This window comes from Pan troglodytes, chromosome 7 (genome assembly GCF_028858775.2).
Source record: "Pan troglodytes isolate AG18354 chromosome 7, NHGRI_mPanTro3-v2.0_pri, whole genome shotgun sequence".
Lineage (NCBI taxonomy): Eukaryota > Metazoa > Chordata > Mammalia > Primates > Hominidae > Pan > Pan troglodytes.
This window is the reverse complement of record NC_072405.2, coordinates 108,636,757-108,663,026: the sequence shown is the minus strand read 5'-3', so window position 1 is coordinate 108,663,026 and position 26,270 is coordinate 108,636,757. Positions and strand designations below refer to the sequence as shown.

Below are 26,270 nucleotides of genomic sequence, written 5' to 3'. Positions count from 1 at the left end.
TCAGCATAAATGAGACAGCGTCGCCCCCCTGGGTACATTAAATTTTGGAGTAAGTAACTTGTTTTTTATTTGTGGCAAGAAACAACATTTTAGCTTGTAACTTGGAGTAAATGTGGTCTGTGGATATCGCCAAGGGGCAGAGTCTTTCGTTGGAAAGACTGGATGTTGTGCTCAGATGTTAGTGATGTGGCAGGGGCAGGGCAGGCTGCAGAGGCACCAGACCCCACTGCCTTAAATCCCCTAGGCTCCACACTCTATAGGGGAAGAAGAAAGGAGAAGCTGGGTTGAATGAGGAGACGTATTGAGTGTTGTGAGGGGGCCTATTGGCCTTAAGTGAAGATGTTTTCCTGTGAATATGTTTCCCTCATACTTCTAAAAGGGAGTTATGCAGCCTAGTTGTTGGCTCTAGAAGAGTTGTAAGGTGATAGATTTTGTTGCATTAAATTCAAAGCACAGGCCAGTGGCTTCTCATGAGAAGAGCAGTTAGAGCAATGCAAAATCCTTGTGCCACATCATCAGAAAACCCATCTCCAAATCTTCATTTTTCCTTAAGGATTTAGGAGTTGAATGTTTATTTCTTTTGACTATGCAAGAGCTGAAAAGGCCATGAGGACACTCAAATTTATGTGGGTTACACTTAGTAGGCGTGTACAAATGGGCATGGCTGGTTGAAAATAAGCCTCGTCTAAGTGTTGAAACCAATTGGTCAGACTTTCTGGGGGGTGGTGATGGATGCTTTGCTAGTACATAATTCATTGCAATAAGGACATGTTGTTGTCAAGAATACACTGCTAGAAATTATATTCCCAGTCTTAGGACATTGAGCTGTACCAAAACTCCTACTGATCTGGGGGTAAATTATTAAGTGAAAAGAAACACTTAGAATCCACTCTTCCCCTTTCTTCTCTCTGTTAGCACCTGTACCATCTGTGAAAGATTTTGTTTTTGTAGACACGCAAATGTCTGTGTGTTTGTGGAGGGGATAGTTTCTGGAGGTGAAGAAAGATGTAAGGAGGATGATAGAAGAGAGCAGGGAGGGTCATATCATAGACATACTTAATACTGTTAATTCAATCACACGCTGTCGACAAGAGAGATGGTGTCAGTGTTCTATCAACCGTATCAATTAGTGCCAATTTGGTTATTCATCTATTTCTTTATATATCCACCCATTTGTAAATGCATATCTAACTCTCCAAAAAAGCATCTGAGTCAACTGAAATGTATTTTATCCCATTCCTCCTTCCTTCATTTATTCAACAAATATTTGTTAAGGTCTTACCATGTGCTCATGAAAATACAGCTTTGAGCAAGGCAGATAGATAAAGGGTCACAGATAGGGCCACATGTTAGGGATGCCTGGGGGTCCCCAATCCGAACAGCAGTTCCTAGTTCTCTATTTCATTATTTCCAGAAGTAGATGAAGGCGAGAGGACGGCGTTCACATGAGTCCACATGTGTTTTCACTAGGGAGGGAGGGAGTGCATTTAGTGTTTCCGCTGCTCCTTGGCCTGTGGACTCTCCCAATTTTGATTTGCACAGTGTTTGAGTCAGATTGCCTTCTAAGATCTTCCAAACCGATTTTAGCCAGCTGGTTTTTAATGCAGTAACCACCAAGATGTTCCATTATCTCTAGATCCTTGGTTTTTAATTTTTCCCCTTTCTAACAGCCCAAATTAGAAATAATGTGGAAAAACTTAGGAAACACAAGTGCAGAGAAAATAAATTAGACCAGTTCAATGGCCTTATATCCTAAACAAAACTTGATTGTTGAACCTTGGACTGGACTGGAGTCAAATTTTTCCTTCTGGGCACATGGCGCTCTCTGGCTGAGGAAGGGACCAACGAGGGTATTTGAGAGACACAGGTCTTCCCTCCAGCACCCAGCCTGGCCAGAAGGCATCTGGCAAGGGAGGTGTAGGAGGCTGCTCTGTGCTCTAAGACAGCTGGGCATGAGTCAGAAGGGACTTAAGGGCAGTGCAAGCCCCCAGAGCCAGGCTGATCATATTTTTCAAGACATAAAATGGAAACACATGGTTTGACACACAAGTTACAACAGGACAGAGAATCTGGAATTAGAAAATTCACATTGCAAAATTCACATTGCAAGGTGTGGTACCTGGGTCCAAAGTGGGATTCAGAGAGATGCGAGGTTTGCTTTTGGTTGAACTGATAGCCCATCTGTGGAACTCTGAGCACCTGTCTATGGGCAGTGACATGCACAGGGCCTTTGCTGGCCAGACAGCATGGAAGACATCGATGGCAGAGTTGCCTTGGGAAGGAAGAGAAGTAGAGACTGAAGGATGCAGGGAACGGCAGAGGGTCAGTGCCTCACGGGCTCCTCGTGCAGACAGAAGGCTTAGAAGGAAAGCCAGAGGGGCTGCTGTTATAAGGAGGTTGAGGACACTGGTATAAGCAGAGGTGCTTTGAGGTTCATGGACTAAATGTGGGAGACACTCTTCTTCTATCTCTGCATGGAACTCAGCATTGCTCTCATGTCTCATGGGCTGGTGATTTTAGATGCTCCAAGACATGGCACCTCTCCTCACCCAAAATAATCAGCATTCTCCAAGGGGCATCATCAGCAGTGAATTCTCAGAAAGCTTCAACTGAGTGGACTGGGGCATGGGGCTGAGGAGACCATTTCCAGTTGAGAGATCCTGTGTGAGAAGAGAGAGGCAAGTAGAGGAGTGTGAGATCAGGGTGTTCATGAGCTTTCAACAAGGCGAGCAGAATCACAGATACAGTAGAAGACCGCATAGCAACAGGGGACGTTTTCTTTCAAACTCAAAATTGGGTCACATGGTAGGAGACACAGCTGGATAATAGGATAGAGTATCTGAATTCAGGACTGGTCGAGAAAAATGGCCAAAGCTGTGTCAGATTAATTTAATGGAAGGTTTCATTTGATTAGATTCCCAAGCCCTGGCTATGCATGCTCATTTATCCAGCCTATTGTCTAAGCAGAACGGGAACCCACAGTCAACTTGATAGAACAGCAGGAGCGCTGCCAGCCAGCCTCTGGCTTTGAATTCTTTTTCTGATCTAACATGTTAAGGAGGATGTGTCAGGAAGGCCTATTTAGAATACAAATGATTGCTTAAACTCTCTTCAACGCTTTAAGAGTATATTTTAATCATTGAGTCTTCCCTTAAGCCCAGCAGAGTATTTGAGAATAAATTGTTGTGCGTTTGAGTCAACCAAAATTGGGTAGACTTGCTGAATTTATGAGCCTTTCTCTTCTCCTGGTCTTTCTCATGGCCGTGGCAATGTGCACTTCCACTAGCTTGTGAAATGCATATGAAGTATAATTTTCCCCAAATTGATCTGTTCTACATCACTGAATCTTAGCCATTGCATTTTTATGCCAGAGTCAAATTTAGCTTATTATTATTGTTGTGGTGGAAAATAATTATAATCCTTTAATTGTCATGGTACTTCACAATTTTATAAGAATTCACAAATGTTATTTAATTCCATCCTCACTATAACACTGAGGACCAAGGAGAAGGGGAATCATCATCTGGGCCTGCAACTCCAAACTACCCCCTTTTTCCAAATGGCCAATTGAGGTTCTTAAAGGCTGGGTGACTTGCACATAGCCACACAGATCTAAGCTGTGCAAGCAGGAAATGTGGAAGCTCAGGGGAGCTGCCCTGCCAGTGGTGAGTTCTGGTCTCATCAAGTGCGTCTCATCAAGTGCTCTCTGCAAAGCCGATGAAGTGGGTTTGATCATCTCTACCTTGCAGGTTCACTGCAAGTACAATGGATATGCAGGTGCCAGCACAACACTAGACCCGTGCCAAGGGCTTAGTTGCTCCCTTTCTTCCCCCATATCCAAGTGATTGCAGGTTCCATTTAGAGATTCTGAAGCCCACTGGTGCTGAGATGTGACAGCATAAAGCTTTTCCCTCAATCAGCCTGAAGGCTAAGGGGCCAGTAGTCATACCATGCATGTGCGTGCACACACACACACACACGCACACACACACACACATGCACACATCTGAGTGGGCTAGAAGGTGAGCTCCTCTCGGAATTTAAAATCTGCAGCAGGTTAAGAGGAAGACAGCTCTTCCCCATCAGCTACTGTTCTGGTCTCTAGAATCAGCTCCATAAATATCCCCACCCTCTCTCCACTACACTCACATTCATGGTAGTTCCCTCTTCAGCTCTCAACTTTACAGCTCTCTAAGTCTTTGCCTTTCAAGTCGAGCTGGTTCTCACACCTGCCTGCTGACTTACGCATGGCGTTTGGCCTCCTCCAGTCCCAGTGACTCTGCTGGGTGTATCCTCACTCCCTCCCTGTCCAGTGCTCCCTTTGCTCGCAGGTTGGTGAAGGACGTAGGAATAGCCTGGAACACTCTCTATTTGAGCCTTGCACTCTCTTAGCAAGTTCAGCTTGAGTCAGGAAGGGTGGGGATCACAGGATGTCACCACTGTGGCTGCCTCTTCCAGGCTGGACTCCAGGGCGACAACCTTTGCCATCACCTGGTCCAACTTCCTTTTTTTACAGAAGGGAAATTCCATGCTTAATTCTGGACTTAAACTACCTGAGCAAGATATTTTCATTCATTTGTGGCAGGATAACTGGATAAACATCTCTTATTTACCCCTCCTCAGGCTCCTCTGGAAAGAGAGGTGCCCCATCTGGTTTCAGTGAGGAATTAAATCCAGAAGACTTAACTGGAGTCCTTTTAGCCAATAGCCTGCAGGCAGATGTCTGGAGGCACTGGTTCATAACTCAGGGACGCTAAGGCTGGCTCGTGGGTGACTGTCTCAGTCTTTTCCTCACACTGTCACCTCATGTTTTCAAGGGGGCTGCTGTACCCCCAGGCATGTGTCTGTATATCGCACAGGAAGAAGGAAAGTAAGGACATTGCCAGCAAATGTCTTACATCTCATCAGCCTATACTGTGTCTCCTGACCACTCCTAACTGCAAAGGATGCTGGGGAAAAAAGAGCATTGTAGCTTTTCCAGCCTCTGTGGTAGGCGCAGATAAGGGATTAGAGTTGGGTGTTACTGAATCAATGTATCAGACACTTCTCAGTCAGGCTAGAGCCAGATTTAACTAGATTTAGAAGGAAAAAGTATGTTTCTTTCACCTGCATGTAATGAAGGAAATCTATGCCCTTCATACACTTAATAAACCTGTAAGTCTCTACTATGGGCAGGTACTGTGCTAGCTAGACATTACAATGTGTGGGGGCAGACACAAAGATGGGAACAGTAGACACTGGGGAACCCCAGAGCGGGGAGGTTGGGAGTAGGGGAAGGGTTGAAAAATGATTGGGTACTATGCTCACTACCTGGGTGATGGGATCATTTGTACACCAAATGCCAGCAACACACAATTTACCCATGTAACACACCGGCACATGTACCCCCTGAACCTAAGATGAAAGCCGAAATAAATAGCATAACATAAAATAAAATAAAATAAAATGCCTGGGGGGAAGATAAGTAAGCCTATATTCAGTTAGCAAATACTTACTGGATGTTTATTGTGTGTCAGGCCCTGGAGGATTGGAGAATGAAGATACATCCTTGGTTGCCCATAGCACCCAGTCTACTTTGGAACAAGAGTGGTGTACAATGGGAACATAGAGGAGGGTGCCAAATTCAGATGGTTAAAAAGAGCCCTCCTGGTGGAGGTGACACTGACCTGGGTCACCTTATGATATGGTTTGTCTGTGTCCCCACCGAAATCTCATGTTGAATTCCCATGTGTTATGGGAGGGACCCAGTGAGAGGTAATTGAATCATGGGGGCAAGTCTTTCCCATGCTGTTCCCGTGAGAGTGAATAAGTCTCACAAGATCTGATGGTTTTAAAAAGAGGAGTTCCCCTGCACAAGCTGTCTCTGTTTGCCTGCTGCCATCCATGTAAGATGTGATGTGCTCTTCTTTGCCTTCTGCCATGATTGTGAGGCTTCCCCACCTGTGTGGAACTGTAAGTCCATTAAACCTCTTTCTTTTGTAAATTGCCCAATCTCAGGTATGTCTTTATCAGCAGCGTGAAAATGGACTAATACACCTTAGTATCACCATTTCAGGGGAGGCATCTGTATTTCCTGACCCACTGCTAATTAGGCTCTGAGGTGTCTAGGTTCTAGGCCATGACGGAGGGCATCTTTCCAATTAAGTTACATTCCACGCACAGTGATTGAGTTCCTACTCTATGCTTATGATATTTACAACTAAGAAGAGAAGAGAGAATAATAATAAGATAATAATAATAACAATATTACCACCACCACCATTTATCAAGGGCTTACTGTGTGCCTACGTGCAAGACAAGTCCTAAGCACTTTATGTGTATTAACTTATTTAACCCTCAGAACAATCTGGAAACCTGGCATCTCGCCACTCATCCAAAATTGTCACCCCTCTCCTAGGGGCACCATCAGAAGTGGATTCTCAGAAAATTTTAGCTGAGTGAGAGAGGGTGGGATAAGGTTATGGGGATTAGTAGACTTTCTGGGGACAAGAAGTCCTATATGAGAACATTGGGGCAAGAACAGGAACTGTTGGAATATTGATATCTCTGGGGCCAAATAGGGATTCATTACAGAAATAATAAAAGGCTACATAGCTACAAGGGCCTTTTTTTCACCCAAACTGAAAGTTCAGTCATGTGGTTGGAGGCATGATTGGACAATGAGACAGGTTATCTGTATTCAGGACTGGTCCTTAACTTGATTGTGGGTTTTATTTGATTGACTCTCTCAACCCTAGTTATTGTGTGCTTATTCATTCAGCTTATTGTTAAGCAGAATGGTAACCTACAGTCAAGTTTTATTTTATTGATTTATTTTTGAGACAAGGTCTCACTCTGTTGCCCAGGCTGGAGTACAGTGGTGCGATCATGGCTCATTGCAGCCTTGACCTCCCAGACTCAAGCAATCCTGCCACCTCAGCCTTCCAAGTAGCTGGGACTACAGGCATGCACCACCATACCCAGCTAAATTTTTTTTTTTTTTTTTTTTTTTGAGACAGAGTCTCGCTCTTTCACCCAGGCTGGAGTGCAGTGGCACCATCTTGGCTCACTGCAAGCTCCGCCTCCCGGGTTCACGCCATTCTTCTGCCTCAGCCTCCCGAGTAGCTGGGACTACAGGCATCCACCACCGTGCCTGGCTAATTTTTGTATTTTTTAGTAGAGACAGGGTTTCACCGTGTTAGCCTGGATGGTCTCGATCTCCTGACCTCGTGATCCACCCGCCTCGGCCTCCCAAAGTGCTGGGGTTACAGGCGTGAGCCACCACACCCAGCCATACCTGGCTAATTTTTGATTGTTTGTAGACATGGAGTCTCGCTATGTTGTCCAAGCTAGTCTTGAACTCCCAGCCTCAAGTGATCTTCCTGCCTCAGTCTCCCAAAGTGCTGAGATTACAGGCATGAACCACTGCACCTGCCCCACGGTCAACTTTTAAAAAGCCAGCAGGAGCATGTCCCATAGAGAGATGCTAGAATAGAACTCTGAGAGACAGCATATAGTTTTTCTGGCAAAAGGACAGGGTTTGAGGAAACTATATTCACTGTAAATGGAGGCAATATCATTGAAAAGACTGATCAAAAGAGGATAAGCACTAAATTCAGTGCATAAACTCTGCCTCAATCTTGGGCTGACCTCTGAATTATGCATTTGTAGGGGTTTGAGCTGCCACCCAGGAGACAGAATATGCAGTGTGAGTTCAACCAAGTCAACTGCCTACTGAAACAAATCAAATAAAACAAAATCTGCGTATATCCCCACAGCCATCCTAAGCAGCCAGTGTCATTTCTCTTGTTTTAGAGGTGGTGGTAGCAGAGGCTGAGGGTGCCCCAACGTATCCCCTTGGCACTTACCAGAGCACTGGAGGTTTGGAGGATGAAGACACGTCCTTGGTTGCCTATAGCACGCAGTCTACTTTGTAACAGGGGTAGTGTGCAAGAGTAGTGTGTGACTCTGCCTTAGGCTATCTCTTGTGGCTGGAGCCTGCTCTACCTGTGCATAGGGCAGGCCAGAGGGACACAGATATGATCCCTGTCCCCCTCCCCAGGGGCAGCCCTCAAACAATGACTGGTGGGAATTGGTGGATCAATATGCCAGCTCCTTTGCCCTGGGGTTAGGGAGATGGGGGATAATTCCAGGACATGTATTTTCCACTGCCTCTAAGAGTTCCCCAGCAGGATTAAGCTTCTGTTTTGTCACTGGCTTGACAATGATCTTTCATTGGCTTACTTCCCTTCCTTACCTGCTCCCCTGCTGGGGCTTCCTGGGATCACCTCCCAGTTAAAACACCAGCACCAGAACACCCATCTTAGAAGGTACTTCTATGGGGGAGACAAAACTAAGATGATGGGGAAGCCCAGGCTCAGAAGAGTTAAGCAAACTATCCTGGGTTCAAGTAATTAAGTGGCAGCCAGAACTCAAGTCTGGGGTTTTTGGATTCACAGCCTAACTTCTAAACGCCTACCCTGAGCTGGGAGTGTCTGAGTCTCTGGAGTCAAAGGGGACCTCCTGCAAGGCAGGCCTACCTTCAAGTGGACAGCTGCGAGTGTGGTTGTGTGGTGGGGAGGAGTCCACTGCCCTTGGCCTCCCTCAAATGTCAGCAGCTGTGGGAACAGCTGGAGACTGATAACTCAGTTTTTACTTCTTCACAATTAGTGCAAGGCCCAAGAAAGTCAACAAAGGAAAGGTCAGGCCCTCCCCAGAGGCTGCTCCTCCTCTTCTGGGGCTGCGGTGTCCCCATTGTGGGGTCTCCTCTCTCAGCCTCTCACCCAGTGTTTCTCTGGAAGGGGTCAGAGAAGATGCTAGTCCCCTGGGGCTCTGCTTGGAACATGTGCTCATCAGTAAAGGTTGACAGAGAACATACTGCAGGCTCCTCCCCAGGGAAGGGCAAGTACCACCTGGCAGAGTCTCTTCTAGGGCTGAGGGAACAAGCACAGACTGTTCCCAAGGCATGTCCTCCTCGCCTGGCTGGCCCTGCACAGATGAGGCCCTCAGGAGTTGGGACAAACACTCCCTGGGAGGAGGAGGCAGATGGTTCATGCTGAACTCATGGGAGACCACCCCAGACTCCCAGGACAGCAGGGCCCCCTCCATCCCGGAGGGGACACGGAGGCAGAGGAGAGCACCTATCTGGCTTTGCTCTGCTGTACTGGGGACACAGAACCCTCCCTGTTTCTCCTGTGGGGCCCAGACTTTCACTTCCTTTCAGAAACTCAGCCTCACCAGGAATGAGCCAAACACGGACTCCAGGGAGCTCCGATCCCTTGGACTCTCTGAAAGAGGACACAGGAATGTGTTAGGATGCTAGATCTGGCTCAAGATATGCAGGCCAGGATAGTCTCTCCACAGTGGTATGCAGGTCTTGGGGAAAGATTCTGCTATGGCTGAATGGGTTAGTGGCAAGTGCACCGGCCTTATGGCTGGGTGGGTCTGGGTTCAGGTCCCTGCTCTGACTCTCCCTAAGATCCCTTAGGAAAAAGAAGATAATGATGTGATGAGGATGCTACCTTTATATAATTGCTAAGTACTTAGTAGGTGCTAAATAAATGGTAAAGCTATTATTAATACCAATTATACCTGGGGAAGTATAGAACAGCAAGGATAGTATAATCTTATGTATATAAAATTGTATATAGATAGGATGTTTACCAAACATTAATAGTGGTTATCACTGGGTAGTGGGATTTGGGGGTAATTTTTACTTTCTTCTTTTATTTTTCTGGGTGTTCCTTGAATTTTTTTACAATGCATGCGCACAAGAATAATTGCTCATCTGTAACCTCAATTAGCTCCAGTAAAGGCTGGATTCTTGATATGCTTAAGTGTGGAAGTTTGGGATTAGGCACTTGAGGGAACCTGAATTACTCTTCATAGCAGGGAGAGAAGAATGTGGGATCCCAGAGCAACCTGAGAGGAGATGAGACTGGGAAGAGGTAGGGGAGAAAAGGGAGCAAGTTGACAAAATCCCATGTGGTCAGCAACATAATCTTAAATCTCCCACGTGGTCTACTACCCACTCAGATGCTTGGTATGAGTGATTGTTGTTGTGGGATATGAAATTGGAGCCACATTTCACATGTTGTGTGGGGTCAGACAGAGGCAGCATCTGAACACATACAACCCACAAATGAACAATCCATTCTGTTTTTCCAGGAATCAGCAGAAGCCTTGGAAAGCCTTGTGAGTTCCACAGGACACAGAATTGCTTGAGCTTGAGCCAAATTGTCTCTGTTATCCATTGCTACATTAAAAAAACACTTCAAACTTATTGGCATCAAACAACAATAATCATTTATTATATCTTTCCAGGTTCTGGGGGTTGGCTGGGCTCCGCTGGGTGGCTCTTGCATGGGGTCTCTCCTGCAGTTGCAGCTGGAGTCCCAGCAAAGCCTTCCCCATCCACATGTCTGGTGTCTGGGCTGGAAAGCCTCAGGCAGCTGGAGCTGGAGCAGCTGGGGTTTCTTGCGATTTCTCTCCATCTCTATGTGGTCTCTGCATGGTGCTGGCAGCCGGGCATCTTCAGGGGGCTGGACTTCTTACGTGGCTGTCCATGGCTCCTAAGGCATGTGTCCCGAGAGAGAGAGCCAGGTGGAAGCTGTGTGGCCTTCCTAACTTGCTTTTTGGAAGTCACACAGTCAATTATATGCACTCCATCAGTTGGAGCAGTCAAAAGGCCCACCCAGATTCAAGGAGAGATGACACAGCCGCCATCTCTCAATGGAGGAATTGCAAAGTTCTGGAATGAACATATGGGATTGAAAATAATGTTGTGGCCTTATTTGGAAAATACAGTCTGCCACAGGACATTTCACAGATGTTGAGGGGCAGGGCAGTCCCCAGCTGATATCTGAGTTACAATCAGGAATAAACAACAAAACTATTTTTTTTAAAAAAAGACAAAATATTAACTGAAGTAGACTTCAAATCAAATCTAAGATTATTTAGAAGAACATGGATGAAGAATAGGGACTTTTATTGTAGCAGATTTACTGGAATTGGCTGTGAAAATCATCATGAAAATGAACAAGCCAGAAAGAAAAATGTTACTCTTTTGTTCAAAACTTTCTGGATGGAGCCAGCAGTGCTGGAAATGGAACAGGAGAAGCCTGGAAGAGGGCCCGAGGGTCAGAAGGGTCAGACCTTGGCTGTTGGCAGGGAAGGCAGGGATCTGCGTGAGAGAGATTGCTGAGCTGAGACGTTCAGGGCAGAGCCCGGGATGGGTGCAGGAAGGGACAAACCTCAGTACGGCAGGCGCCTGCTGTGTCTACATGTCACCTGCCTTTGCTACATGTATGTTCCCTCGTGGTGACACCTGGGGGCACAGCCTTGGGGCCTGGGAATCTGTTGCCTTGCTCTGGGCTTCAATAAATGAGTCCAGGGCTCACGGGCTTGGTCTTCCTTTCATTATGGAATCCCTGGACTTGGACTTCAGTAACCATCTCCTGCAAACGATGGCCCTTCACTTCAAGGAACTGGCTCCCCCTCTGGGGGCTCTGGCTTGTCACTGACTCTGCATTCTTGCATCTCTACAGTCAGACCTGGAATCCCTGAGCATGGGTCTGGAGGGAGCCTGAGTGTCATTTGGGTTGGAAAGCAGCTCTTGCTCACCACCAGGATCTGATGCGTGGGTAGCAGCTTCTATCAAGAAGGATCATGAGGTTGCATTTGGGATCAGAGGGGAAAAGGGCCTCGATCAATGGGCAGTGGAAGGTGGAGTGGTGATACAAGTTTGCAAACACTTCTGAACTCTGTTTTATCTCTGGGCAGCAATAGGGGGTGACCTCCCGAAGCACGTGGTCATCTCTCCTTTCCTCCCAGATCTCAGGGCTGGCATTCCATGGCCTCCTGTAAGCCACACCCCATTCTCTACTGCTCTCAGTTGGTGACATAGTGGCCAGTTCTTGCTCTGGCTTCCTTTTGGAGATGGAGAGCAGTAGATCGGCAATTCATTCTCTTTAGATGAATTATCTTTAGATGAATCACCCCTTTGATCTTCTTGAAAAGACCTCAGAGATCATCTAATTTTACCTCTTATTTTGCAAATAAGGAAACTGAGGCTAAGAGAGATAGAAAAGCTTTGTTTGCCAGTCTTCCCTTCAGCATCTCAACAAGACTTTGCCAAGCGGCCCGCTTGGGGCATGGCACAAAACCCCCTTCCCACTGCCAATATCTCCCCTCCAGTCTCCTTCCCTGCCGTGGCCAGGACATGTGGAAACTCATGCCAAAGAGCGTCAACCGGGAATGTGTCTTCTTTCTTGAAATACGTTATGGATCAGCAGGCAGCCCCCTCAAGACCCCAGCAATGAAGCTCACTTGAAGCCCGGCACACAGTAACCCAGAAACATATGTGGTGAGCAATAACAGTCATAAATTTTATGAGATTATGTGTTCCTAATGTGAGATTTCAGGCTGATCTGTTTGTTGAGTTATGCCAAACTTCAGCATGATTCAATCAAGTTTTGCTTAATCTTCCCTTATTTACTCTGGGTGGGGGTGAGTCACGGAGTATGTCTCTAGTCCAGTCTGCTGAACTAATTTACCCCAAGGATTTTGATGGACTGGTGATTTGTTCTCTTTGAATATTCAGTTTATTTGCTTATAGCATTAGACCAGGTCTGGATTACATGCAGTGAACGTCTGTAGCCATGCTGGGGACCAGGACCTCTTTGGAGAGTCCACACTAGGGACAGAGAGCACCTTGAAGGTTTCACAGTTTCCTTTCAGTCAAGGCCAAATCATGCAAAATATTTTGTTACCTGTTGATGAACTCACGGGATTTAACGCTGTGGCCTCTTTATCACAGAGAAAGGCGTTTTGGCCAGCTCCCTGCATCTCTGACCCTAGGCGGTGTGGATCTGGAAGAAACAGGGAATATTACCATCTTCTCCAAAGATGTAAAAGCCTGGAAAATTTGCCCGAGGCTGGGAGTGACTCCAGCTGCCAAGCATCTCCATCTCCCAGTGTCCAATTTTTGGCAGCCTCGGGGGAGATGGGAGCATGCAGATGGAATGTGAGGTCTGTGTCCTCAATGCCTCATCTCAGTGCACTGAGGAGATGTCAAGTCCCCTAGGACTAAGAGCGGCGAGGCGCAGCCTGTAGTCTGACGGTGAGGGTTTGGGATCTCCTGGCTTCCATGGGATGGGAGAATTGGGGGTTTTGGCCTTCCATATTTGAGGCTAGGGTGGAAAGGGTTTTCCTTGATTTCATCTTTGATCATGATGCCCACTGTTCCAGTTTGCTCGGGACTGAGGGGTTCCCAGGATGTGGGGCTTTCACAGCGAAAAAGGGGAAAGTTGTGGGAAACTAGGAGAAGTTGGTCACCATAATTTTGATGTTCCTTGACTTTGGTAAGTCATGCCCTAAGATGCATCCAAAGCTTTGGGTAGGAATGGGAGGGTCACTCTTTCCTTCCCAAGTAGCTGCTGCATGGCCTCGGGTCTGGAAACAAAGATTCCCCATCCACCCCAACCACTGTAAGAGTGAAAGCTTTCCTGCTCAGTTTCCCAGACACGTGATGCCCTTCGCTGTCTGCTGAGGGGTGGCAGCAGGTTTTCCTGCCAATGTGGGGCATTGACATGCTCTTAGCCCACACTAAGAGATAGGGAAGCCCACAGCTTGCTTGGTAGGCTATATTAGTCCATTCTCACACAGCTATAAAGAACTACATGAGACTGGGTTATTTATGAAGAAACGAGGTTTAATTGACTCACAGTTCCACAGGCTGTGCAGGAAGAATGGTTAGGAGGCCTCAGGAAACTTTCAATCATGGTAGAAGGTGGAGGGGAAGGTGGCACGTCTTACCATGGTGGAGCAGGAGAGACAGAGAACAAGCGGGCAACTGCCACACACTTTTAAACCATCAGATCTTGTGAGAGCTCACTCACTATCATGAGAACAGCATGGGAGAAACCGCTTCCATGATCCAATCATCTCCCTCCAGGTCCCTCCTTCAACACGTGGGGATTACAATTCAACATGAGATTTGGGTGGGGACACAGAGCCAACCCATATCAGAGACAAACAAGCAGAAGCAGTTTCTGAGGCTGGACATCAGCATTCCTGAAACCTTGATAATCTGAAGCAGTTCTTTTCTTTTTATTTCCTTTTCTTTCTTTTCTTTTTTGAGACAAGGTCTCACTCTGTTGCCCAGGCTGAAGTGCAGTGTCATGATCATGGCTCACTGCAGCCTTGACCTCCTGGGCTCAAGTGATCCTCCCACCTCAGCCTTTCAAGTAGCTGGGACCACAAGCACATGCTATCCGCCCCCTCACCCAGCTAATTTTTGTAATTTTTGTAGAGACAGGATTTCACCGTGTTGCCCAGGCTAGTTTTGAACTCCTGGATTCAAACAATCCTCCCACCTTGGCCTCCCAAAGTGCTGGGATTACAAGCATGAGCCACCACGCTTGGTCCAGAAGCAGTTTCAAGCTAATTGTAAGCTGGCAGCAGGTTTTGGATTTATCTGTCGGACAGAGGGATGGGGGACTGTGTGTGTGTGTTTTCTTTCTAGGAGTAAAACTCAGAACACTACTGTGAACTGTTTGGTTATAAGGGTAACGTTCAGAGTCTGTTGCACTCTGGTTAAAAGTGTGGACTCTGGAGCCAGACTCTGTCATTAATTTGACCTTCGGTAATTAGTGTAACCTCCTTGGGCCTTAGTTTCCTTATCTATAAAATGGGCACAATAGTGAGGTGGCTTCAAGAATTAAATTAATTAATATTCACAAAGAACTTAGAATAGGGCCTGGTACATAGTAATTACTCAAAAAATCTTATCTATGGTACTAGGATGAAATGGCAGAGTCAAACATGTTAAATTAACTTTGTGCAGTCATGTGTGAAGTTGCCTTGGTTGTCATCAGAACTGCACACCAGCAGTCAGCGTGGCTGCTTGTCACTTCAGCCAGATGTTCTCACTGCATCTCTCATTCTGTCTTGCCACCCAGTCACTGCCTCCCAGGGAGTGGGAGTTTGAGTCTGGACCTAAGTAGAGGCTGTGGAGTTTGACAAAGTTTTATTGAAGGCCTGGATTGGCAGAACATCCATGCAGAAAAGATCACTGGCCACTGGCCATCAGACATGAAAATTCCAGGATCTCAATGGCAGAGGCCCTTCACCAGGGACCACTCCTGGCTGGTCTCCTGCCTACCATGCTGCAGGGCAGACTGCCTCCTCCCAAGCCATGGCATCAACCACCCCTCTTACCATGAGTCCAGATGCCAACAACCTTCTTTCTTCTTTCAACAGGAAGAAAAGCCTCCACTCTCACCCCATCTCCCAGTCGACACAATAAGCATCTGCAGATACACAATTGCTTTGGATGCTTCTTAGGGCAATATGTTGAATTTCAGCTCCTGTATTATTTTGGATATACATAGCATTAATTTTATGTAAAACATCTTCCCAAATGAGTCCTGAGCAAATAAACTTAACAGCGGATGTTTTTGAAAGCTTACCTTTGGCTTGAATTTTATAATCCTTGTCTTTATTAATATATCAAAATTTTCTAAAGAAGAATTGGATAGAGTCTCTAATTGAGTTTTTAGTGCCATAATGGCATAAACTCAACTCTCCCATCATGCATTTGACAGTGTTTCAAATTTATGTTTGGTAAATGTGTTTTTAATACACAACATTTCACTGAAGCTGAAAGGCAGTTGTATAGATCTGGATGGTACAAAAAAATTCAGTGGTGTCAGAAGAGATTTTTCCTGCACCATTCACCACTAAGATTAAAATATCTAGTCAAGAAAGAGAAAATGCCCTAGAATCATTTCTTAGAATCATCTCTTAGAATCATCTGTTTCATTCTGTCCTGTTTTCCATGCATATTTGCAACATTGTGATATTCAAGGCACTTCAAATTATTTTATTCTTGATTGGTTTTGTAGGTGGTTTACTAACATTGTTTATAATCCTTCCCCAGTTGTGACATTTGCTGGAGAAAAAAATCCCCAATATGTTTGCATATAGAAATATTTGCATTTTGAGAATCCACAAATCCAACAACAACAAAAAAGTTATCTGTTCTATATCTGTCAGGGATTGTGTCTCAAACACATCAAGGTTGTAGCCAAAATAATGAATAATAGTTAGCTCTTTTTACCTTATTCAGACTATTTCACTCACTGCATCTGCTACAATTTTAATTAGTTTTGTATTTCATTCTCCAAATAGGTGCAATATTATTTAGTGTCAACATTTATATTATGCAGAAACATTCTGCCATAATATTATCAAATTTGGCTGTGGCTTCTGCCAAATGGATAAAATTTCCATTATCATGTGCATGCTCACAAAGTTTTTTGGATGCTCCTCTGAACACTAGATCTTGCTTGCCAAAAATTAAACCATGTAAAATCTGCAGTGAACAATAGCACAGTAATTTTTCCTCATTTTTGTAATGTATTTGCAACATTGATAGTTTTTTTTTTTTAATCAGATGCCAGCTTTTCAATACTGTATTAGTCAGACTAGGTCAGGCAGTGCTTCAGTAACAAGCAATGCCAAGATCCCAGAAGTCTGACACAATTGAAATAGATTTCATATTTGTGCAATACCTGCTGCAGGCCTGGGTAACTTCTAAGGCAGCTTCACTTCATGGCCTGGCTCAGCGATCCACACAGACAGAGACACCACCACCCTGTGGCTTTGCCATCTGGAACACACAGCCTCCTCAGTCCACGTGGCAGGCAAGAATGGTGGAGGGTTCTAAACAAACATTGAAATGCTTCAGCTCACAAATGACAGGATCCCTGCTGCTCACTGCCGCATTGGCTCCACTAGTCATGTTTCTTCTCTCTGTGGCAAGGGGAGTGAGCAGAGATGTGTAATCTTCACACTTGCCTGGAAGGAGAAGAGAACCCAATATAAGTAAGCACCAGACTTCTTTCTTTGCCACAGTAACTTAGTATTTGTTGGTGTGCTCTTCACTTTCTTCATGTGTACAAAGAATACGTGATAAATGCTGCTAGTCTTTGCAGTCATTTCTCAATTTTTATTCTTCTTATCCCCAAAGAATTGGAAATAAAGAATCCTTTGAGGATGAATAAAGTAAACACAATCTACCAATATTTTTTTCACTATTTGGAAGAATTCATGTGTAACAAATCTGCTGAAACTTTCTATTTCCATTTTATTTTATTTTGTTTTTTTCTAGAGATGGGGTCTTGCTGTGTTGCCCAAGCTGGTCTCAAATTCCTGAACTTATGGGATCCTCCTGCCTTGGCCTCCAAAAGTGCTGGGATGACAAGTGTGAGCCACTGTGCCTGGCTGAAAACTTCCTATTTCTAATGTCTTTTGGAAAGTTACAATCTCTCGTTTGAGTTTAAAAAAAAAAGTTCAATCAGAGTAGCCTTGGATGTAATATTAAAATTACATAGTCTTTCTGGCTCCAACCACATTGTCTCCATAAGACCTCTAGCCTTTCATCTTTCTCCTAAATATTTCTGGAAGTCCCTGAGATGGTTTTAAGAGTGCTTCTCTAGCCACTTCTCTGGGCTCCTGTTTGCTACATTCTCTTCCTGCTTTGGCTCCTCCCACTACTTGAGAGTTCTGAGACTACAGCAACATCTCCCAAGACACAACCTTATCCTGCTGCTCACTCCACCCCCATCCCTTCCTGTCTCTATCCATTGACTGACTGGTACCACTAAAGCCTTGTACTCCAATATCCCAAGAAATGGTAGACAAATAGCTCTCTTAGTGCTTCAGCCTCTACAGTGGCTAGTTAGTGCTACATAAGAAATGACTCCAGAATTCAGTGGCTTAAAACAATAAGCATTTATTTTGCTTATGATTCTGTAGGTTGACAATTCAGGCTGGAATTAGATGGGCTTCCTCTTGTATCTGTGGCCAGCCATGGGTCAACTTTGCTGACCTTGACTGGATTCTTTCACCTGCCTGGGGTCTCTGTTGGGAGGTAACTGGGCCAACCAGCTCTGGTTCCCCAGCCTACTGGAGGATAAGAGGATATAAAGGTCTCTTATCCTCCAGTAGACTAGGGAGCCAGAGCTGGTAATAAAAGTCCTCTTATCCTCTAGCAGACTAGCTCAGGCTTGTTCAGGTGGATGGGGCAGGAATCCCAAGCAAAGGGCAGAAGTGTGTGAGGCCTCTTAAGGCCTGGGCTCAGAACTGGCAAACATCACTTGTATTGATTCTATTTGCCTTATTACACTGAAAGTTACAGGACCAGCCCAAAATCAAGGAGATGAGGAATCCACCTCTTGATGGGAGGAGCTATAAAGTCACATTGCAAAGGGTATGGACACAAGAAGGAGTGAAGGACTGTTGCCATATCTGTACCCTTCCAGAGCCTCTCCTTGGAATTGAGGTGGCGATCCATAGGAATTGGGCTGAGGACATTGGAGTGACAGGCCCAGGGTCACTCAGAGTCATCCCTGACTCTGGTACTCGTCTGTAGACCTTGACCATGTTCAGACATGCCAGTACCATGGCAGTGAGCTTAGTCCAAGTTCAACTAAGCCCCAGGAATGTGTGGCTGCTAAAGTTGACCTGGGAAGGGGGCAAGGGACCTTTCAAGAAGCCTCCTGAGTGCTCTCTCCTTCCTAGCCTCCTGCATATTAGTGTCACTTCCTAGAACTGTCAGAGGCAAGTAAGTTGCCCTTGGGTGGACTCCCCCTCAGAGAGAAATGGCTGCAATCTTTGTCTCCTGAGTGTCACTAAGCGAGAGAGGGAGGGAAGAAGAGAGGCCCATCTGAGTGCTAGGTTCTGCCTCCCTTTCTGAACTGAAGGGGGGATCCAGGATACAGCTGAATAACAGGCAAGGGTCATAGTGATGTTTTTCTGTGTGCCAGCTGAAGTGGTTTCTGTGCCTACCTTTCAGTGCCAACCCATGAAGAGGTACTTGGCTTCATGGACAGGAGTAGAAGTGGAAAGCCCCCCTCAAGTGGACAAGATGACCCTACTCAGGAGATGAGTCCAATTCCAAGTCAGATTGGAAGGAGTAGAAACCAGTATCATGTTTCCTCAAGTGACATCAGGCCTCCAGTTTCTCTCGGGGTCCCTGGACCCCAAGGGCAGGCATTAGCCACTGATGGGGCAGTCTGAGAAGAGAGGGCCTGCTGGGAATGTCCTGGACTGAGAGTTCCTAGGGCATGGGGTCCCGGAGGACACTGAAATTCTCAAAACTTCTTTTCATCTTGGTATAACATTCAACAGAAGATAAAAATGGGAACAATTCATCTCGGTTTCGGTGGGAGGGGAGCCCAGAGGATCCCCAAGTCAGTGCTGCCTGGGCTGGGCTTTTCTGATGAGGAGCCTCATGCTACCTTTCTTCCTCACTAATATGGGGTATTGTTTAGGATGAAATATGGAAAGAGGTGTAGAAGCAGTTTTAGAAATAGGAAGCATTCCATGAATACAGTATTTTTGTCATCTATTTGTTCATTTATGCCTTGACTACTTCCAAACAATTTGAGGCAGTGTAAAAGATTAATAGGATGAAAATAAGTCCCCAAACGACTATCACAGAACTGCAAGAGAAAGTCAAGTAATAAAAGGCATGGGAAGAGTCAAATTATATTTTTTTAAAAAAACAGACTCAGAAAGGTTTCTTTTATTGAGTATAACATTTAGTTCTTGGGGGATAAGAGGAGAGATAGACAGGTATGGAGATGACTAATGTTTACTAAGCACTTCCTATGTGTCAGACACTGCAATTAGATTGTGTGAACTAAATCATGTTTTCTGAGTTTTTCAGTAACCGGGGTAAAAAGGGGGAACTATCAGTTTCATAAAATAAATCTGTAGAAATTCATCAGGAAACTACCTTTACCTGACTTTGAGTTCTAAGATGAGTCTTTAGGCACATCTTCAGAGGCACATATTGAAGAATGTCCTCTAAAACCATTCTATTGTGTCCCGGTTCTAGTTAAGATGGAGTAAGCACACTCTACCCTGTCTCTCCCAGTGAAATGCAGCTAAAAACCTGGAAAGACTGCACGAGATGCTATGCAAGGACGCTCAAGAGCAAATAGTAATAGGCAGATTGGGGAAAAAGGCACAAATTTGGTGTACCATTAAACTGGTGGTGAGTTTACTTTTTCCTTCCAGCTTGGACTTGAAGGTGGGTACAGTTGTGGGAGGTGCACAGCAGAGTAGGGTGACCAAAGCCCAGCTTTCTGACCAGAGAACTGCAAAGGGGAGCCCCAAGGAGTGGACAAGTAACAGAGAGATCGTGGAGAAGGAGACTCATGGGAAGTGACCGCATAAAGGTGTTTATGAGCTGCATGTCTCATCTCTGAGCTGCACATGTGTGGATCTGATCCCCAACAGCAGAGAAACACTAACAGATAGACCATTGCCCAGGTCCCAGACTAGCCACTAGGGGAAGAACATAGGGGCAGAACTGAATGGCACTGCAAAGACTTTGAATTTGAAAACAGAATTGACACTGGAACTACAGCCCACAGAAGGCAGGTTGGAAAGTGAGGCCTGAGCTTAACCAGGTTCATTGCCTGCTAAGACAAAAGTAGCAACATCATTCATAGAATTTAAGCAAGACACAAAGTCTCATAGTCTAATAATCAAAATGTCCAGGATACAATTCAAAATTACTTGGCACATAAAAAAGCAGACAAATCTCAACTTGCGTGGGAAAAAGCAGTCAACGGATGCCAATGCTTAGATGACACAGAGTTAGAATTATCTGACAAAGAGTTCAGAGCAGCTATAATAAAAATAATCCAAAAGTAAGGGTGAATTTGCTTCACATGAACAGAAAGAATAGAAGGCCTTAATAAGGAAATAGAAAATATAAAGAGAACAAAATGGAAATTTTAGAATGTAGAAATGTAATCATAACCAAAATAAAACACATGGGATGGACTCACTAGCAAAACTGAGTGACAGAGGAAAGAGTCAATGAACTTAAGGATAAATAAATAACCATGACCTAATCTAAAAAACAGAGAAAAAAACCATAGTGAATACAGATTTAGAGACCTATCACACAGCACCAAAAAGTCTGACATTTAAGTCATCAGAGAACCAGAAAGGAAGGAGACAAAGTGCATTGCTGGAAAAAAACAAAAAACAAAAAAAAAACTTGAAGAAATAATGCCTGAAAAATTATCAAATTTGGTGAAAGACATAAACCTACAGATTCAAGAAATTGAATGAATCCCAAACAGAATCAGCCCAAAGAAATCCATACCCAGCCACTTCATAATCAAATGGCTAAAAACTAAAGACAGAGAAAATCTTGAAAATAATTAGAGAAAAACAACATACTACTTATAGTGGTATAATTCCAATGCTTGAGGACTTCTCATCAGAAACCCTGGAGGCAAAAACAAAGTGGCACAACATTTTTCAAGTGCTGAAAGAAAAGAACTGTCATTCCAGAATTCTATATCCAATGAAAATATGCTTCAGGAATGAAGGTTAAAATAAAAACATTCTGTGAATCAGAATAAAGAAAACTAAGAGAATTTGTTGCCAGTGGACATGCTCAAAAAGAATTGCTAAGGAAGTTCTTCAGACAGATGAAAAATTATACCAGATGAAAACTTGGAACACTGAGAATGGAGGAAAAGCAACAGAAATGGTAAATGACTGGAAACAGTTTATTGAAAATGCAAAGGTATTCCAATTTTGGCCAATTTTACATCAGCCCTGAGGGTACTCCAAGGGCACATGTTAACTGCAGTTCTAAAACTCAGTGCTGTGGGGAAAGGGGGGCTCATGCAGAAAGTGAGATCATGTCAAATCACATCCCTCCTCTGCTCAGTGGCATCCCATCTCATGGACACTTCATAGTTTAGCTGTCCGGTTCTTCTCCCTCCTTCTGGTGGCTTTGGCTCATTTGGGGAGGCAACAATTCCTCTTCCTGTCTCTAACATATAATCCAAATAGAAGCTTCATCTCACTTCCTGGCTTTGGTGGTTGGTCTAGGGGTGGGCACTAGATCAAGCCAGACCAATCAGAGTTCTCTAGGACTCTTGAATTGGAACTAAGCAGGGAGATATATGGCAGGAAGCTGTCCACAGGTATGCTTGCTGTCACATGGAAAGGTTTGTCTGCATGCAGTCATAGGGAATGAGATGACAGCCAGTCCTGCACCCCAATCCCTGGTAGCAGTCATCCTTCAGGGCTAGCACCACCCATGCCCTTCCTGTAATTTGATTATGTGAACTTGTTAATTTGTCTTCAATTAAGCTACACTGAGTTGTGTTTTTGTGACTGTTAAGAGTTCTGAATAATTTTTTATTTGAAGCTTTAGCTATCTTGTAATTAAGCATTGTGCTAGACTTCTGGTGGAGGGGAGAATAGATAAAGAACAGAGAGTCCCTGTTGTCGAGAGTCCTTCAGTTTAGTTGGGAAGAGAATTTACCCAGAAATGTCATTTCAGAGTGCCAAGTGAGCATTACAGACAATATGGGCTATGAAAAGAAAAGGGAAAAAATTGCTGTGGGCTGAAGTGATTCAAAATGTTTTCATGGAGAAGGTGAAACAGGCTGGAGGTAAAAGGAAAGGTGAGACATCCACAAGATGACAAGAGAGAGGAGAATATTCTGAGTAAGGGGAAATCACTTGAACAAAGGCAGACAATCAGCCATGCTTGAGAGAATCATGGAGCTCAGTCATGGGAGGTGGCTTATATGGTTTATAAAGTGCTCTCATATTCATCATCTCGTATTTTCACAATGACTTAACAAGGTGGTATATTATGATGTTCCCACTTCACAGATGGTTCTGAGCCATTCAATGACTTTCTCAGGAACATTAGTAAGTGGCAGATCTAGAACTTAAATCAAATGTTTTTGTTCAAGTGAAAGACGTTGAATGTCAGGTCAGAAAGTAAATTTTTCATTATAATGGCAAAGGACATCAGCTAATATTTGACAACAATTTCTTAATATTGTCAACTAGTCAATCAGCAAATTATCTAGTCTTTTAAAATTTTTTGACATGTTTGACTCAAGATCCAAACAAGGTTCACAAATTGAATTTAGTTGGTAAGTCCTCCAAGTTTCTTTTAAAATTTCTAGATTCCCTTCCCCTTTTTTCTTGCAAGTTATTTGAAATATTCTGGATTTTACAGACTTCATCCCAATAGTATCAATTACATATTCTTTTATCTCTTGTATTTCCTGGAAACCATGGTTAGATCTTGGGGCTTGATTACATTCAGGTTCATTTTTAGAAGAATACTTCATAAGTGGTGGTGGGTGCTGCCAAATACATCGCATTAGAAGACATGCAATGTTTGGTCATCTCTCTTTTCATCATCTTAACATTGATCATTGGGTTCAAGTATTGTCAGCTTGATCCATTCATTATGAAGTCTCCCATCAGTTATTCACCTAAGGGTTTTAGCAGCCATTGATATCATTGCCTAGTTCCATTATAACAGTGGGGGCTACAATATGATGACAGTCTAATTCTATCATTCTTTCTTCATTTATAGGCTAGAATTCTCCCATAAAGACCATTTGCACATCAACTATTTGGCTACCTGAAAAGGTAAAATAGATGCTTCTTTCCCTTTATTTGTAAGTTTTCAGAATACTGAAGTAGTTATCTAGCATATTCCAAAGGTAACTGATTAGTTTGTTTTATTATTATTGTAGACTCAGGTATTTTAATATTTTTGATATGTTTCAATGCATTGCAATTACTGTTCATTTCAGTGCTCAAATTGTCCCATTCTGATCAATGGGAACCCCTTCAGGTAGTTTCTGGGTCATTTTGTTATGATTGCCATAGTCTTTGCTATCTCTCTTGGTTTCCAGACTTACCTTGAATATTCCTGCTCCGTATCTGACAAAAAAAAAAAAAAAAAAAAGGGCATTTTACAAAGAGCTCTGGTTTCTTTTTCTGGGAAGTAGTATTTAGAGACAACAATCTGGGCCCTGGGGTGCTCATTGTTACTAGGTAGGTTGTTGTCTCTAGGTCTTTTATTTATTTATTTTTATTTGACATGGAGTTTCACTCTTGTTGCCCAGGCTGAAGTGCAATGGCACAATCTCCACAACCTCTACCTCCCAGGTTCAAGCAATTCTCCTGCCTCAGCCTCCTGAGTAGCTGGGATTACAGGCATGCACCATCATGCCTGGCTAATTTTGTATTTTTAGTAGAGACGGGGTTTCTCCATGTTGGTCAGGCTGGTCTCCAACTCCCGACCTCAGGTGATCCGCCTGCCTTGGTCTCCCGAAGTGCTGGGGTTACAGGCGTAAGCCACCACGCCCAGTGTCTCTAGGTCTTTTAATCAGAGAAGGTAAATACTTTTTATTTTAAAGAGAAAATACATCATGGACTCATGCTTAGGTTTCCAATTCAAGTTTAAAATGACGTGGCTTTTACTTAGCTTCTGTGACTTTATATTTGTATCTATTTTCTCTTATTCTGAAAATCCTTGGTCCTAAAGTGAATAACTTATGTGCTTTGTTCTACTACACATGTATTTTAGAATAACAATAGAAACATTATTATTAACAATGTAACTGAAAAAACCGTTTTGTATTTCTATGCAAGATTTTTTTTAATCTTTATGTCATATCTTACTAGGGTTATATAATCAAATTACTGTATTTTAAAGTCACTTGAAATAATTATTCCCTATGTAAGTCACCAAATTGATACACAGTTAGGCTTAATTGTTTTATTTATTTTCCATTTTTAAGAATTGCATTTTCCTAATTAATTTTTGTTTTATAATTATGTAAAGCATTTACATATTTTTTGTTTGTTTGTTCATTTTTGAGACAGGGTCTCGCCCTGTTCCCCAGGCTGCAGTGCAGTGGTACAATCTCGGCTCACAGTAACCTCCACCTCCGGGGTTCGTGCAATTCTTCTGCCTCAGCCTTGCGCACCACCACACCTGGTTAATTTTTGTATTTTTAGTAGAGACGGGGTTTCACCATGTTTGCCAGGCCGGTCTTCAACTCCTGACCTCAGGTGATACACCCACTGTGGCCTCCCAAAGTGCTGGGATTACAGACGTAAGCCACCATGCCCGCTGGCATTTACATAGTTTTAAGGTAAAAGTCTATAAAACAAGGTACATTGAGGGAAGTCTTGCTTGCATCCCTGGCTTTTCTGTTTTATTTCCTACTTCCTTTATATATAACCACTTTTAGTTTTTGTTATCCTGTGTTTAAAAAATATATAACCAATATGTATATATAATCTAATAATCTCACCTTTCTCAGGTAAAATACTTCCCTATAAACAGTATTCTCTGCCTTTCCCCACTTTTAATAGTATGTTCTTAAAATCACTTCATAGTGGTATATAGAAATATTTCTCATTCCTTTTTATAGCTGCATAGTAATCTATTATGTATTTCAGTAATAATAAACTCCATCATTTACTCAACCAGTTTCCTACTGATAGGCATTTGGGTTGCTTTCAATTCTTTGCTATTATAACTAGTGCTGCAATTAATTGTCTTGTGCACATATCCCTTCATACTTTTGTCGATATTTCTTTGGTATAGATTCTTGCAAGTAGATGGACTTGTTCAAATGGCAAATATATATATCATTTTAGTAGGTATCGATAAATTTCTTTCTATAGGGGTTGTAATATTTTCCATTTCCAATTGCAATATACTGAGTGCCTGCTTCCCCACTGCCTACCTAACAGAGTATATTGTCAAACTTTCAGAGCTTTGCTTGAAAAATGGCATTTTGGTGTAATGCTATTTTTCGTCTTTCTTATTACTCTCAATTTAAAGTTTTAATCCCCTAACACATCTCTTGGCTCATTGCAACTGTTCAATAATTATTCTCTGAACCCATGAAAGCATGAAGTGGCACTGGAGGAAGATTAATCCAGCCACAGAATACACAATCATTTGGAATACGGGGAGAAGAGGCAAGGAGCGCTGGTGAATTTCAGGACCCAAACTCAGGCCATAAAAATAGTGACTTGATTTTTCTACAATTCCTAAATATTTTCTCTTTTTCAGGGTGGGTGGGGCACAAATTTAATCTCTGTCTGTTCAGATTTTGCTGCATCTCCCCCCGCCCACTGAAGTTGTGTCTGAATTCCAGGCTCTTGGAGCAGGGCTACAGTGACGGACGGGGGCACTGCGAAGGGGAGTCAGGTTCCTGGTCATCATTTGCCCATCCAGGCACCAGCTGAGACGCCCTCCTTCCTGGAGGTCCTCAGTCATTGAGGCAAGGAGGTTGCAGCTGTGTGTGGCCTCCACTTTCATCCGGGGTCTTTCTTCGGTTGGCCCTTAGTTCTTTCAGGCCTTTCTCGTGAACTTAAGGACATCTGGCTGTTCTCTGTCACCACTTAGGGAC

The 26,270-nt window shown here is 43.8% G+C and overlaps 1 protein-coding gene across 10 annotated transcripts in view; it reads left to right on the top strand.

Annotated features, from left to right (window-relative positions):
• The window catches only part of STK3 (serine/threonine kinase 3), a 459,940-nt gene that overhangs the window by 410,016 nt on the left and 23,654 nt on the right, over nt 1-26,270 (top strand). For 4 of the 10 annotated variants that reach the window (XM_063816453.1, XM_063816450.1, XM_063816452.1 and 1 more), the window contains one exon: nt 10,147-10,858. In XM_063816453.1, the coding sequence (XP_063672523.1) occupies nt 10,147-10,814 (668 nt within the window). In that variant the 3' untranslated portion in view covers nt 10,815-10,858. Of the gene's footprint in view, nt 1-10,146; nt 10,872-17,152; nt 17,389-23,425; nt 23,482-26,270 lie in introns of those variants that run through there. The other 6 variants (XR_010159291.1, XR_010159292.1, XM_063816448.1 and 3 more) reach the window with 5 other exon arrangements.